Source organism: Protopterus annectens, chromosome 9.part0, assembly GCF_019279795.1.
Source record: "Protopterus annectens isolate FY-2018-M chromosome 9.part0, PAN1.0, whole genome shotgun sequence".
Classification (NCBI taxonomy): domain Eukaryota; kingdom Metazoa; phylum Chordata; order Ceratodontiformes; family Protopteridae; genus Protopterus; species Protopterus annectens.
The window spans coordinates 1,970,933,194-1,970,949,627 of NC_056743.1; the positions used below are offsets into that span (position 1 = coordinate 1,970,933,194).

The 16,434-nt window shown below is 38.4% G+C and overlaps 1 protein-coding gene across 1 annotated transcript in view; it reads left to right on the top strand.

Annotated features, from left to right (window-relative positions):
• Positions 1 to 8,676: 8,676 nt before the first annotated feature.
• Positions 8,677 to 16,434, top strand: part of LOC122810846 (WD repeat-containing protein 48-like) — a 70,191-nt gene continuing 62,433 nt past the window's right edge. The window contains 1 exon segment of the mRNA XM_044082399.1: positions 8,677 to 8,773. Coding sequence (XP_043938334.1) covers positions 8,677 to 8,773 — 97 coding nt within the window.

Below are 16,434 nucleotides of genomic sequence, written 5' to 3' on the forward strand. Positions count from 1 at the left end.
CACAGGTTGTAGTGTTGGGTGGTAGGAGAGGATTGTCTGTGTACATGAGGCAATTGCTACATTGCCTCAAGATGCCTAGATTCATTAGATAGACAGGAGAGAACACTGGGAGCTGACCCTTGGACATTCCTGAATAAAAAAACTACTTTCCTCTAGACAAGTGAGGAAAGTGAGTATAAGAGCTGTTTTTCTCTAAGCAAGTGAGGAAAGTCAGTACAAAAACTGTTTTCCTCTAGGTAAAGAGGAAGGTTGGGTGCTGTAGTAACTTGTAGCTTATTTAGTGCTAACAACAAGTTCTAAAACTAAGAATCTGTATCTGGATCTTGTGGTAGATAGGCTATCTAGTACTTACCACTCCCACTGATAAGCTAGAATGCTTCCCTCCAACACAGAAAGGCTTGGGGGGCTCAGAAGCTTACAAACACTTCTGGATACAGCAAATCTGTATCTGGACTAGACTAGTTACAGGAAAGATGGGAAACAAGACCAAATGTGGGCTTTTAAATCAGAAACTTGAAAGAGATGGAAAAACTGGCCAAACAGCCAATAAACTACAATTTCTGGGGCAGAAACCACTCTTATGGTAGATAGGCTAGCCAGTGCTTACCACTCCTATTGATAAGCTAAAAAGCTTCCCTCCAACACAGAAAGGCTTGGGGGGCTCAGAAGTTTACAAGCAGTCCTGGATACAGCAAAGCTGTATCTGGACTAAACTAGTTACAGAAAAGGTGAGAAATGGGCACAAACACAGGATTTTACACCAGAAGGTTGAAAGAGATGGAAAAACTGCCCAAACAGCCAATAAACTTCAATTTATGGGCCAGAAACCACTTTTGTGGTAGATAGGCTACCTAGTGCTTACCACTCCAACTGATAAGCTAGAAGGCTTCCTTCCAACACATAAAGGCTTGGGGGGTTCAGAAGCTTAAAAAAGTCCTGGATAAAGTAAACCTGTATCTGGACTAGACTAGTTATAGAAAAGATGGGAAACAAGCACAAACCTGGGCTTTTAAACCAGTAAGTCGAAAAAGATGGAAACACTGCCAAATGGCCAATAAACTACAATTTCTGGGCCAGAAACCACTCTTGTGGTAGATAGGCTACCTATTGCTTACCACTCCCACTGATAAGCTAGAAGGCTTCCCGCCAACATAGAAATGCTTGTGGGGCTCAGAAGCTTACAAACAGTCCTAGATACAGCAAATCTGTATCTGGACTAGACTAGTTACAGCAAAGGCAGGAAACAAGCTTAGAACATTTTTTTTTTATTATTTTGGAAACCGGAAAGAGAGAAAGGAGAAACAGAAGATAATTCAAAAATAAGGACCTATATGTGTTGCCCTTCACAAATGTTTTCTCTGTATTAGGTAGAATGAGCTAGTGACACTAGGCTGGAATAGAGCTGGGATAGAGCTGAACAGATCAACACTGCAATACAACTGAACATTAGGGTTCACTGTTCATAGTTATAAAGTTATTAGTTATGAGTGACAATGGTGCAGCTGTGCAGAGCAAATAAGGAATCAGCTAAACATGAGATGGATAATTCCAGGATTGCAGAAAAAAGTATGTATTGACCATACCCAGCTTTGCCCTGAGGATAATGCCTCTTTGCATAACACTAGCCATTTTATCGGACATAATGAAGCAAGAACTAATGATGACATGAAACATCAGATGCAACTGCCATGGAAGGACAAGCCACTGTTGAAAGAAATGTAGAGGCAAATTATGGGAAGAATCTTTTTATATCACTGTGTTTATTGCAATAGATTTAGCAGTCTTACATATATTAAACCTTGAACAGATAAAAGTACATAATGTATCATACACAATAGAACATTCCCAACCTTCCCACCCTCCTAACTCTAAACCACAACAGAAATGTAATACAAAAAATCATTTAAAATGATATTCCCCCACTAATATACCATAAATCATGTCAACATTAAAGTAATATACCCAATACTTCCACTGCTATACAACTTCAGCTACCATTTCACATAAAATATGGTCAGTGTACTCATGCTATAACTGTTCCTTAGTCTCCAGATTGTTAAGTAATCATTACTATTTTAGATATTGTTAGAACATAAATGTAAACATATTTATGAGAACTCTGACCACACCCTTGTATCTAATCTCCTTCCAGACCAGTTACTAAGGCTTTGCCAAGTATGCTAGAAATAGGTTTTCCAGAGCAGCTCCACTTTTCTACAACATTTGAAGATAGTGGCCAGTAGTACAGAACAGGTTACCCTGGTTCCAATGAAAATAGTACCCTTCAATCTAATACCCTGAGGCATAATATGCAATAACCAGAAGGGGCATTCCTATCATGTGGTCAAAGTGCCCATGTTGTCCATTTAATCCTTTCCAAAGTCCAGTCTTACTTTCCTACATGTCCGTGACATAGGTACATAATTGGCTCAAAACATACCACATCAGCAGCACCTAGACTCATGAGCTTCTTTTTTGTTCCTAAATCTGTTCAGAGAAAATGCTAGCTGTGAGAAAGTTTCATACAGGTAAACTGTGCAAGTTAAGTGACATTTTTATCTATATGAATGCACAAAACCTGTTTCCATTCTGCACTCAGACGAGTGCAGTACAAGAGCTTCACCCAGTTAGACACCCCATGATAGAATTATGTTGCATATTCAGGATAATCTGATGTAGTTGTCTGATTTTAGAGATAGCGTGAGCTCTTTTGATCTCATGTACATCACTTTTACTGTTTTGTATCTTTACAGCCCATATATTGTCTAATGCCTTGTTATTGTTTTCCTACCATATGACCTAAGTTGCAAGTATTCCCACCAGGGAGCAATGCATACATTATAATCCCTCTGTTTTATTGTATGTAAGGGGTAGACACTAGCTTTTTAAACATATTATTTATCTATTACTTGCTATATCCTCCTTCTTATCCATTGCTGCCAAACTACTGCCTTACTATTTATTTCAGTTTTAGGATTAACCCATATTATGATCCCTATTCATACAGTTTTCTTTCTCTTTCTTGCAAATAGGTTCATGTAAGCTCTCTGCTCAAACAAGTCTTCCAATTACCTGTGGGTCCCATACTCTGTTAGATATAGTCTGAACCTTGAGAACTGTACATTGCAGCAGTATCTGAAGCTCTACCTCGAAACATAAATGCTCCTCTTTTCACTTTGCTTGCAAATAATGTTGTCCTACTACAGCTACTCTATATCCCTCCAGATTAGGGACTTTCCCATCCCCTGTGTGATGTCCCCACTCTGGGCTACTAATCAAGGAGCCTGAATCCTCATCACTGACACTGAAGAGGGACACTCACTTGCAATAAAAATGGATACACCTAGTATTTCCAGATGCAGCTTTCTGCATCAAGCACAATTTCCCTTAAGAGCCCACAGGGAACACACTCAGCTCAGGGTCCGTATTAATCTATCTGTCTTCCTCCAGGTCCCCAGTAGCACTCCCCACTGGTACAACTATTGGATTGAAACCTCAGCCAAGTGTCCAAGCCAATTTCTCTCCAGCACCTTCTTTGTAAAACAAGTGCTTCGTGTCCCTGCTCCAAACAGCTGACACACACACACACACACTTTGAGATTTGATTTTCACACACACACACACACACACACACACACACACACACACACACACACACACACACACACACACACACACACACACACACTCACACACACACACACACACACACACACTTTGAGATTTGATTTTCACACACATGTGCACACACACACACACACACACACACACACACACACACACACACACACACACACACACACACACGCATACACACACAAGAAAGACTGGCATAGATTTACTAGCTATGCCCCCTTCTGCCCAGGCTATAAGGTAGTTACACTGTCACCAGACACTCCAAAACCAGCCACTCTAGGACTCTTGCAAGGGTACCCAATTATACTAAGTGAAATTAATATTAATACAAATAGTAGTTTGACCCACAGCAAGGCTTTCAGGAGTGGCCGGAGTTGTCACCAAATAGATGTAAGTCCTCTCAAAGTTTAAAATATCCTCTAAAAGACCAGCCACAATGAAAAGTTTAAATATGTTTAATAATAAATAAAAAAAGAACATCTATTTATAATAAATACCAGAGTTTTAATCACAGGAAATATTAAAATAACACACATGAATAGATTTACAAAGATACAGAAAAACAGTACTTAACTAATCTTACTATACTTTCCTGACCGCTTGAAAGAATTACTATTCCCTGGTCACTTACTAGAGCAAGGCAAAATGAAGTTGGTGAGTGATCCTACTTTGTCAGGTTAGAAAAACAGACTGCTCTGAGACTTCAGTCTCACCTAGTATTACAACATTATTTTAGTGATGGATTACAGGATGACATCACATACATCTGTTCATCTGACTTCTTGTTCCCATGCTATCCCGCCTGGCTAGAAGCTGTCAGGATTTAGCACATATGTGTCAATAATATGCACACTAAGAGTTTTGCTCAGATCTGTTGCAACTTCTGGAAGTCATAAAAGAATTTCAAACTTCTACCCTTCCAGATTAGCAGTTAGTTCACTGCTAAAGGCAATACAGAAGGCTTCCAGTGCTTGTTTTCCCTGACATTTTGTCTCTGGCTGCAATCCGAAATGTTATGGCCTAAGTTAAGTAATTTAATTTCTTACTATTTTCCAAAGACAGGTGGTTGGAAATTAACCTCTTCACTTCCAGTATTTTCTGTTAAAACATATATATAGAAACAATTACAATAAACATATATATATTTCTTTTTCTGTCCAGTAGGGCACACTGTTGATACATTTTTAACAGAAGCAGCTTTATAAATACATTTTTCAACACAAGCATCTGTACAAATCAGTTTGATGTACAAATGACATATACTTCTTTACCATATTCCAGCTAGCTATGCTGGCATATGTTAAACATCCACTGCCCTACTTCTCCTAGCATAGCTGGCAATACCTCACATCATCACACCCTGTATTGGATCATCTTATATATTTTATTCCTAGATGCTCTGAGCTTCCACCCTTGCCAAATATAATCATTTTCTGTATAGTCATCGTTATCTTTGACCACACTGCATACAACAGGACTCTGTTTCTCCTTTAAAAAGATCCCACAGCATTTATCAATAAAAAAGAGTAGGGGATGTTTTCTGGTGCCCTGACCAAATATCCCCTTGTAATATCAATGGTATCTTGGGCCTCTCTTGAAAAAAGGCCAGTGGACTAGTGGTCCTTAATCTGATCAACAAAGAATAAACAAATAAAATAAAAATACATAATGGAGGTGTCTTATAGCAAACAAACAAAACTTTTGTAGAAAATACCTTTTAGCCACCCTTATCCATGATTGGAATGAAAGACAATGGTGCCTCTATGAATTGATTTGTTTAATAATACTCTGCTTTACTAGATTGGTATTTAGTACTATTATGTTTCTTATATCTGTGGACAGGTGAATTCCCATATAAATAATTTATTACACAACAGGCAGTGGCAGTGGATAATGTCACCATCTACCACGTTCTCACTGCATTTGGGAAGTTAATAGAAATATAACTGATTGTGTATTGGTAAGTTATAGACCTGATCATTTTGAAAACTGCTTGATTTGTTCTAAGACAGGGATAAGCATGCCTTCTGAGTTTTCTAGCCAAATTACATAGTCATCTGCAAACCATGCTGTGAATATAAGCCTGTTGTCTGAGATATATAATCCATGTTTGGAAAACTTATTAATTATTCAGGTCTGTATTCAAAGCATTAATATCTAAAATATACAAAATATGATGAGAGGGTTCAGCCTTATCTGGTACCATATTGCACTTGTAGTGGTTCTGTCCTGACAGAGGGCCATTAGTATCCATTGTGACCATAGGGGTCTAGAATAAAGTACTCTACATTTTATAAAAAAAGATACCTGGAAACCATTTTGTAGTAAAACTTCCCACATAAAATCCCAAATTAATTGAATCAAAACCCTTATGAATGTCTATCACTGCTGCTGTTGCCAGCTTTTTGAACTTCGAGTCCTTGTTTGTAAATTAAACTACAGCTTGACTACATGATCTGCCTTTAATGAACCTTGATGATTGGAGGGTATACAAACTCATCATTAATCTTTCCAGGCAGCTTGCTAGGATTTTTGCATAAATTCTCATGTCCATATTCAACAGGAATATTGGTCTATAACTCAGTGTCATTACTTATTTCATAAGGGTTTAAGTAATAAAATTACTATGGCTTCTAAAGTTTGATCATCAAGCATCTCCATTGCTTTAGCTTCCATAAATAGCAAAGAAGTGGGTCAATCAGGTCTGCATGACATAACTTATAGAACTAAGTGATTATCTTATGAAGTCCTTGAGACTTATTCATAGCTAAAGAGGGAACAGGCTTTCCTAATTTCATCCTTATCAGTAGGTTTGGCTAGCATATCCCTTGCTGCCACTGAGCTGATGTTCACATTCAGTGACTTAATATACTATTGTCTGAATTGGTCTTCTTGTTTATGTTTAACTTTAAGTCATCAACAAACAACTTATTCTGTTCTAATGGATCTGTCATTACACTGTACTACCCAGGTCTACATATACCTAAAGTATGCAATTCCCTCACACCCTTGACATCTCTTATCAATGACATTTGGTGATCCTTATACCTTTAGCCCAATAACCTAACCTCTAATACTCCTGTTTGTCATGAATATGAATAAACTTTAAAGTCTTACATTCTCTTTTCTGTGTCATTAAAGTCTCCTATATTGAGTTCTTATTTCTGCTAAGTTTAAATGTTTAGTCCATTGCTTTGCTCCTGTCCTGTATAATCATTTAATCTGAACTGTTTGTCTCATTTGTCTGCTCTGGTACATTGCTGACCCTAATGTAAGACTCCCCTTTTTTAAATGTTTTCCATGGGAGGTATACACCCTCAGGCAATGCCCCTAAATGAACTAATCCATCTTCGAGTGTTCTGTATATGTTTTTTATTTTGCAACCTTAAGGGGTCCATGTTTCACCACCATGCAGAGTACCTGGTTGACATCGGTATCAAAGACAGTAATATCATATGATCAGACATAGCTGGAGGCACAATGCCTGTCTGATCTGTCTTTTGGACTAACCTTGCCGAAATTTAGAACATGCTGATTCTGCTAGCCATACCTCTATTGCAATTAAAGCATGTAAACTCTGCACACCCTGGATTTGTCACCCTCCAACTATCAGTTAGATTCCATTGCATACAGACTATATTTAACATCAGTGCAGTTTTACATGTTCTAGATATTTCTGCCAGCATTCCACTGAGAGATCAGGCTGTATTAAAATCTCCCCCACCACAGTATTAGAGTTATAGCTGATGTGCTGTTGCATTTCTAACTTTACGTCTCCCCCAAACTTGTTTGCTACATTATTTGAGCCATAGAAGCTTAATAATCATGCAATATCATTATTTCACCAACATTTTAAAATCAGCCACCTTCCTATCTTGTCTCTGCACCACTCTTTCACTACCAATTTTATTATGGTAGATATGAAGATACCAGTGGCACACTTGGCAGACTTTGCTGTGCTCAGAAACACTTTCCCCATCCACACCTTTACTAATGGGCTTTTATTTATTTATTTATTTCATGTTGCTTCCTGCAAAAATGTAATATGAGGATTCTTTCTCCTCAGCCTTTGAACTACTTATTTAGTTTTCTAGTATGTAGAGAGTCAATTGATGATGCACTAAGAGTAGGGGTGAGTGAGTCAGTTGTAATTTTGTAGGTGCTCTACCAATAATCCACTTTCTTTACAGACTGACCAATCACTAGCAGTACCCTAAGTAACCAAGTCTCTTTAAAGCTTGTCAAAGAATGTAAAAGCTTTTTAACTTACCAATGGGCCAAGCTTTCCAAGGATGCTTCCTCTAAACTTTGATCTGTTTATTATCTATGAGACTGCGAACCAAACTGGAGTTTAAATATACTAGATCATAGCTATATAGCCCAATTGCTCCATGTGTGAGTGTGTGTGTGTGTGTGTGTGTGTGTGTGTGTGTGTGTGTGTGTGTGTGTGTGTGTGTGTGTGTGGGTGTGTGTGTGTGTGCGTGTGTGCGTGTGTGCGTGGGTGTGTGGGTGTGTGGGTGTGTGGGTGTGTGTGTGCGTGTGTGCGTGTGTGCGTGTGCGTGTGTGTGTGTGTGTGTGTGTGTGTGTGTGTGTGTGTGTGTGTGCGTGTGTGTATGTGTGTGTGTGTGTGCATGTGTGCATGTGTCTCAGTTATAACATGAGCATGTACCCCTATTTACACCACAGTATCTCTATGCAGTATCAAGTCATACAAAAGACATGGTAGGACATGCAAAAGACTACCCATTATTACTGTCATGCTCAGCACATGTTTCTCCATGACCAATTACCTTATGTTTTTCCACTCCACTCCTCACAGTGCTATAGCAGGAAGAGAAAGAAAAAAGCAATACATTTACATTGACATATAAATCTTAGATTACTTCTACAAGTAATCCATCCAAGGCAGATTTATAACAGGTTTCTTTTCTGTTAGCTTACAATTAGTTATTCATTAATCCACCAACAGTATCTGAATTTATAGAAGGAAGTTCAGAGCACATTTTTCATGCAATCATACATTTTTAATCCCATTACAAAATGGCAGTACTCCCTGTTCAGTACAGCCAGACCTTGGGAGCCAGTTGTTCTGGTAATTTGGAATTCTTTATTCCTGCAGATAAATCTGTTGCTACAGGTAAGCTCTGCTGATCCTTGAAAACTCTCTCTCCTGTATCTCATCCAAAAGTTATTTTGGGACCCCTTAAGTCTATATTATTCTCTTTGTGTTTGTAACAGTGGTGTAACCTGAAGGTCTACTGACTCTGTTCATGGGAACAGTTTCTATTTGGTGTACTCCTGAGGAGCAGGTTTTCAGATGTGTGTTTTCACTGTTTTTCCTTTCTTTAGGGATAGAGATCTGATAAGAAATGCCTTACTTGGGTGATCCCAGGGCTTGATGTCTAATGCCACAGCACTGAGTTTCAACACTTCAGCATCTGAGTTTTTCCTGTCGGGTACCTCGCAGTCTTTAAGAATTTCTTCTGCATCTGCTGGTAATAAGAATTGGAATATTTATGTCCCTTCATAATCTGCAACATTGCTAGATAATGGAGTTGTATTCCAAAACAAGGCCCCCTTGCCCATCTTAAATAGAGAGCCAAGGCTTTTCCTTTTATAAAAGGTACTACAATGCAATCCAGGACTATCCCTATCATATCACATAAAATCTTATAATCGTTGTTGAGTTCGCTAGCTTTCCCCAGTATATGTTCTTTAATACTGAAGTCAAACCACTTGAAAATAAAATGCCTAGAGTATAGTGCAGTCACATGTCTAGAATGAATCCTGAGGACATTGTTTCTAATAAGACTTGTGGTTCCCTACATACAAAAGACACAGGATTAATTCCCTCCACCCTCTCAAGCAATGTAAGCATCCTGAGGTTATTTGTATTTCCAAACTTACCTATTTTAGCTTCCATTTGTAAGGCATGTCTGTAAGTCGGTCACATGCTTTGAATTTGTGCTTATACACAATCTGTTATTTAAGATCTTCTGGTGGCTGATGTAACACTTGTTGAATATTTTCTAACTGCTGATCATGTTTCAAAGTTGTGGCATTAATCTGATGCAAATGTACAGCAGTGTTGTGTGTATAAGCTGAGTAATAATGTATAATGCTGCCCAGATTGCTTTAATATCCTCAGCAAGCTTCTGCCCAGATTGCAACACCTTGAATTTCCTTGTCATGTTCTAACTGCAAAAGCAAACACTATCCAAAAGTCTTTTGTTTGGTCTCCAAACCATGCCTTTAGACTTATTCCACCCAAAACTCGATCATATTGCACATTTATCCTATCCTTCTGGGTTTTAGACTTGCTTTTTATTTAATCATGATAACACTTAATGGAGCCATGATTCAAGGCCTTGCTATCTATGTGTATGCCTAGCACACCCCCATTATGGGAAGAATCTTACACTTCTTACCTGACACTCCTGGTCAAAAAGGTTAGTGGCCAAAGGATACAGCTTCCAGTGTCCAGCAGAACTCCTGTCCTATATCTCTAATTTACAGGGCTTAGAAGGATTCCTACCAGTGATCTGCAGCAATGCTTAAGCAGAGAAGAAGTGACAATAAACAGAAAAAGTAACAACAACAACACGGATGTGAGTCAGGAAGGCATAGAACAAATTGTTAACTGTAGAAACAAGTAACAGGGAATGACAGTGCAGCTGTCCTCACTCATGAAGCATAAGAAGGTGAGTCAGGAAGGCATGGAACAGACTGTTAACTGTAGAAACAAGCAACAGGAAACAACAGTGCAGCTGTCTATGCTCATGAAACATAAGAAGGTGAGAAGTGACCAGCTGCATCACCATTGCTAATGCAGTGCCCAACAGAAATGACCCTCAAAGTGCTGAACCACTGTTTAAAGAAGAACTTCACTCTGTATCTTCAAAGGAAAACTTCAATGACAGGAGATAAAAAGGATCCAGGAGGCAGGAAGAATCATGTTGGCCACAATGACTTATCACCATGCAAATAATTAGACCAAATGAGTCCTTCAAGTGAGGAGTGTAAATATGGTGATTGAATCCAAAGGTCCTCAAAGTATTATAATGCCAAGGAAGGTGTCAGAAGGAGTAATTGCCATGATAATCCGTAGAAGCAGAACAGCAAGAAGAGTTTTACCACAGTGCTGGGATGGTTCCAGAAAGCTAAGTGACATGTCTCAGAGGAAGAGGTTGAGGGGTGTGAGGTTCCAAATGCTCTATAAATACACAAATGAATATATCTATATATATATCTATAGCTATATGTATTTCCTGTTTTGTATATGTACATAAATATATATATATATATATATTTATATATATATATATACACATACACACATTCACATAAATATACATATGTATTATATATATATATCTATCTATATATATATATATATATATATGTTTGTTTGTGTGTGTGTGTCTATATATATATATATATTTATTTATTTTACGTTTGTTTACCAGGAAAGTCCGACTTGGCAGGTTGCCCATTTTCAGCAGAGGCCCGGGGAGAAAAGCTCCAGAACAGTACAATATAAATGGTAGAAACAATACTTAAATAGTAACATAAATCTGTAAAAAATATTATACAAATGAGTGACAGCAGAGCATAGAAACATACAGTCTAAGATTGGTAAAAAAGCATACAGATACAAACTATTTTTTAGAAAAATACAGTACAAATTTTTAGAGAGCATTTTTTCTATAGGTCTGTAGTTTTTTTTTAGGGGATTAAGGTAATTAGGTGTGGCATTGGCTTATGCTCATTTGGGTATGACTTAGATAAATGGAGCACTTGACAAGTGGTCAGTTTGGATTCTGTAACTTTCTGTAAGGGGTATGAATCTTAAGCTGTTTTTTATGGGGTTCCTAGACTGCAGTATGATATTGGATCATAGTGAGGGTTAACCTGGGTCTCAGCAAGTACACTTCCATGAGCTAGTTATGTATACATGCATATGGATTTACTTCACATAATCGAACACCCAAATGTTCAACTTTCATATGGCGGAGACAATATGATCGCACATCTGAATGTTCAAAAATGTGAAAAAAAAATAAACAAAAACAAAAAAAAACTAAACATTGCTAGCAGGAGGCAAGCCCCCATGCACCCCCACACTCCTGCTATTTAAATATATCAACTCCGATATCGCAGTACATTGTGGTAAAGGGAAATCTTCACATTCTGCGCTTTATGGAGATCCCAATTCAGACTGTCTGAACTTTTAAAAGTTCAATCATATGGTCTCGGCCATATGAAAGTCGAGCTTTTAAAGGTTTGACCATCTGAAGAGGACCCATGCGTGTGTGTGTATGAGTGTGTGTGTGTGTGTGTGTGTGTGTGTGTGTGTGTGTGTGTGTGTGTGTGTGTGTATATATATATATATATATATATATATTAATATATATATGTAAATATATTTATATATATATATATGTATATATTAATATATATATGTAAATATATATATATATATATGTAGAAAACAAAACCTAGTACCAAGGAAATTTAGTTTTCCAGCCTTATGGTTAGTAAACACTTTCCTTAAGGAAGAACAAACTAAGAAAAAGGGAAAGCTAGTTGTACAGGAGCAATATTAGCATATGACGCATTAAAATCGACTGTCGTCATAAATACTAATGTAAGATCTGTATTAAAAATCACCTTACATTCTTATTAAAAATAAATAACAATTAGTAAAAACTACAAGAAAAAGCTATCCAAGCTAGAGTTTTCATTGCGTGATATCTTAAACTTCTTGGAATAGAGGGCCGTGGGATATATGCAAATGACCCCTTAAGGACATCATGTTTCAGCTAGAAGGCACAAGAACATTCATGTATGCATGTGTATATTTTAAAAACTTAACTATATTGATTTAAGTATTACACATTTACCAGTAGTTTGCCGTTACATATTTACCTTATCTCTTTAGCTGTTTGTCAGTAACATGAAGACGATTTAACAGCAGCACATGAGTTGCAGTAAGTCTTGCAGAAACAATACTAGTATGACTAAAAATGGAGAGAAGGTCTAGCAGAAAGGATGTTGTAAGTGTCTATCCTCCACCTTCATTGCTAGATTAGGATTGCCATTCATCCACTGACCTAGGCAGCAGCCTTTACCAAAAGGAAAGTATGTCCCTGATACCAGGAAGACCAAAAGTAATAAGTGTGATTACCATGGTAACAAGGTGATTGAGGCAACACAGTATAGTACTGACCCTCCCAACAAGAGTTTAAGATCACATTCACAGGTATCCTAAAGATAAGGCTGTTTTTTTCTATGTCCATTTCAGTGAGAAAGAGGCAGCTGTGAACTGCACCACATATTATAAAAAATGCACTGAGGGACAGATACTGCTCATTTGTGAGGCAGAGGTGCAAGTGACCAGTGGTGAAACCACTAGCATGTACTCGGTGTAATGTTTAACTCAAAAATATTAATTTGTTGCAGATTTATACTGGTAGTGGTTATTGATTATGAGAGTGGTGGCAGTTGTCACTTGGTTGTTTAGTAATGCATGGAAGTGTACCACAGGGCAGTGAGGATAAATTGTTCTGCTACATCTATGTAGATGTGCACTTGTTAATTCCACAAAGATCTAATTATGTACATTGTGTCCTCCAAGTGGGCAAATGTATACATTATGCCTCTTATGCCCCAGGGATGCAAATTTACATACAGTCACATTTTGGGAATTACAATTTTTTTACACTCTGCTATTACTTTTATACATGTGGTAACAAGGGGCGCCCACTGGACATAAGTGGTTCTTTTCAGGGGTGACCCAGGTGCAGTCTCTGGTTAAGTGATTTGCTCAGTCACATGGTAAACAAACAAGATGGAAATATTCAAATCCTGAACCTTTGTTTACTAGAAATAACTGATTCACAGTTCAGAAATGTATTTCTCTGTGCTAATTTCCAGTCAGATTTTGAAATACTAGAGGCTAAAATGTATATATATAACACCATTTGTGGATTGTACTGTAATATGCATTCTTTAGAGTAACTCAAACTGCACTTTTGTATTGTTTTGCTTTAATCATTTGTTCCTTTTAAATCCTTTTTTATGTGGGAGGTGTCTTTTATGTACCCTACCTGACTTTTTAGTAGACTTTGCATAGTTAAGCTTAATTTAATTGTAATTTTCTATATAGTCTGTTTGTTTCTTCCTTTGTAACAATGCTGTACTTTTTCATAGTATGCATTGCTGTTGTTTCTTTCTTTATTTATCTTTGATCTTTTGTTCTTGTGTTCTCATCCGTGAAGTTTATTCTACTGTACTCTGAGATTTTCACAGTATTTCTGTAAAGAAAAGGATCACTAAACCAAGCCTTTCAATGGAAACAACAAATCAGTCAGTAAGACTAGTGACAGCTGCCAGGAATACAGATACAGAGAGAAGGAAAAAAGCAAACTGGAAATATAGACATACAGGTAGATAGACATACAGGTAGATAGACATACAGTAGATAGACCTACAGGTAGATAGACATACAGGTAGATAGACTTACAGGTAGATAGACTTACAGGTAGATAGACCTACAGGTAGACAGAGAAATAAGGAGAGGTACACCGATGGATAGCTACATAAATGGATAACAACATAGACAGACAGACAGACATATAGATGCTGAAAGTGAGCATTAGCACAATAATTTTCAGTCCGTACCTTATGTCACATCACCTTCTTTGATGTGGTATAAAATCAGTGAGATGACCAGGTAACTTGTGAGTATAAATCAGCTGGTAATTGCTTAATGTTTATAGAATAATCATATCCTAAGGTCAGCACACAGAGAAATTTCCTGTTATGGTAGGCTGATGATGTACCAAATGATAATTAGTGGACAGTTGCTAATGTACAAAGGCAGGAGCTGGGGTTACTGTGTTATACAAGTCATGATAATCATAATGTCAAAATGAAATAGTTGTACATGAATGAGTTCATCTGACCTTTAAGTCAATGGGGGGGATTTAATAAAGCATACATGGTCCTTTTTACTGTGTAGCCATCGTGCCATGGTGCTTACATGAAAGTAAACAGGTTTGTGATCCAGCAAGCATTGCTGGGTGGCATGCATGCACATACCAATACAGGAACGTCTGTGGCATGCAAATCATCTCATAAGCAGGTGAATCTCATACTAATGAGACAGGTAGAGTGATCCAGAAAGCAGATAGGCAGCCCTGCAGACCCTGTGTCAGTGTCCATAGTGTACACGGAAAAGTTTTGTGTACAGGAATGTAGACAGACAAAAGGGGCTGTAGAAATGCAGATAGATGGACATAAATGGCATGTCATGCATAGATATGAGTGAAACCATCCCCTATGTTCCCCAAAAGTTACAGAAAATGTTAAAATAAATATTTTTTAAATAATCTGAGCATGTTTGCGTGGTGCACCACAGTGCGCAAACATGCCTTATAAAGAAAAAAAATGGAAAACCAAAATTAATACTATGAGACAGAAATGTATTACAGGACCCTGCATGGAGTATCTAAAATGGTGCATTGATGCTATTGCTAACATGGTAGGGCTTGGACGCATGTAGTATCCAGGTAGTGAGCACTGATCCCTATGCAAATGAGAGTTACTGAATAGCATAATGGAATAATTGTGTCCGCAGATTCCCTCCGTGTAGGCAGAGAACCATGTTGGTGTCCACAGAGGAGGTATCTGATATTAGGAGAGGGTGTGACCACTAACTACTGAGCTGATTGGAGCTTAGCTGCACCTGTTTGTATGGCACACCGCCATGCTGAGCATGCATGTCTGGGTGGGTGTGCCCTAAACTCTAAGCTTTATTTACCTATGAGGCACTTGTTTCCATGTGTTTGTGTGGCATGGTGCACCACCATGCTAGATGTGCAAGTCTGGGGGGGGGGGGTGAGTCCATTAACTCCTAAGCTTTGTTTACCTACGGGGCACATGTTTAGAGTATCTAAAAGGCCAATGATGTATTAATTACTGCTGATCATTGTTTAACATAAATGAGGCCCATTAATTGATGTGAATGATATATTAGGCAGGTGCAATGCATCATAGGTAGCCAGTCACACAGGCACACCTACAGCAGAGCACTATAAAGTATGCATACACCCTACAATCTGATTTTCCCCAATACTCCACACCATTGGAGTACAGACTTGGGAATGTTAACTGAAAGAATGCTAGGGGCTGCTGTAGGTCTGCTACATCTGTATGTGCTAGATGCTGAAGTCAATGCTGTTGCAGCTGACAATAGACATAGCCAGAAAAGGCAAAAAGAGTGTTCAGGCCCAGGGTAATCTTCCAGGAGCTACATGAGCTGGAGATTGTAGAGCACTACAGGGTGGACATGGACGTACTACAAGAATTCACCAAGTTCTACCGCCCTCAAATCAGACCCAGAGCCAACAGAGGGGAACCCATCTGAGTGTAAACAAAGGTATGTGTAGCCCGCACCACAGGTACCTTCCAAAGACCAACTGGGAACATGATGGGGGTTTCACAGGCATCAGCATCCAGGGTAATCTGTCAGTTTCTGTATGCCATGCTACCACATGCCAGAGAGCACATTTATTTTCCTCTCATCCCTAAGGCCAGGGCCAGCAATATGCAACACTTCTACTGTGTAGCACACTGCCCTGAGGTGTTGGGTGCCATAGATTGCATCTGTGTACACATCAAAGCACCACCCAGTGAGTAGGGTAGAATCTACGTCAACCACAAGGGATACCACTCCATCAACTGCCAGGTCATGTGCAATGCCCAGAGCATTATCATGAATGTGTATGCTGGCAG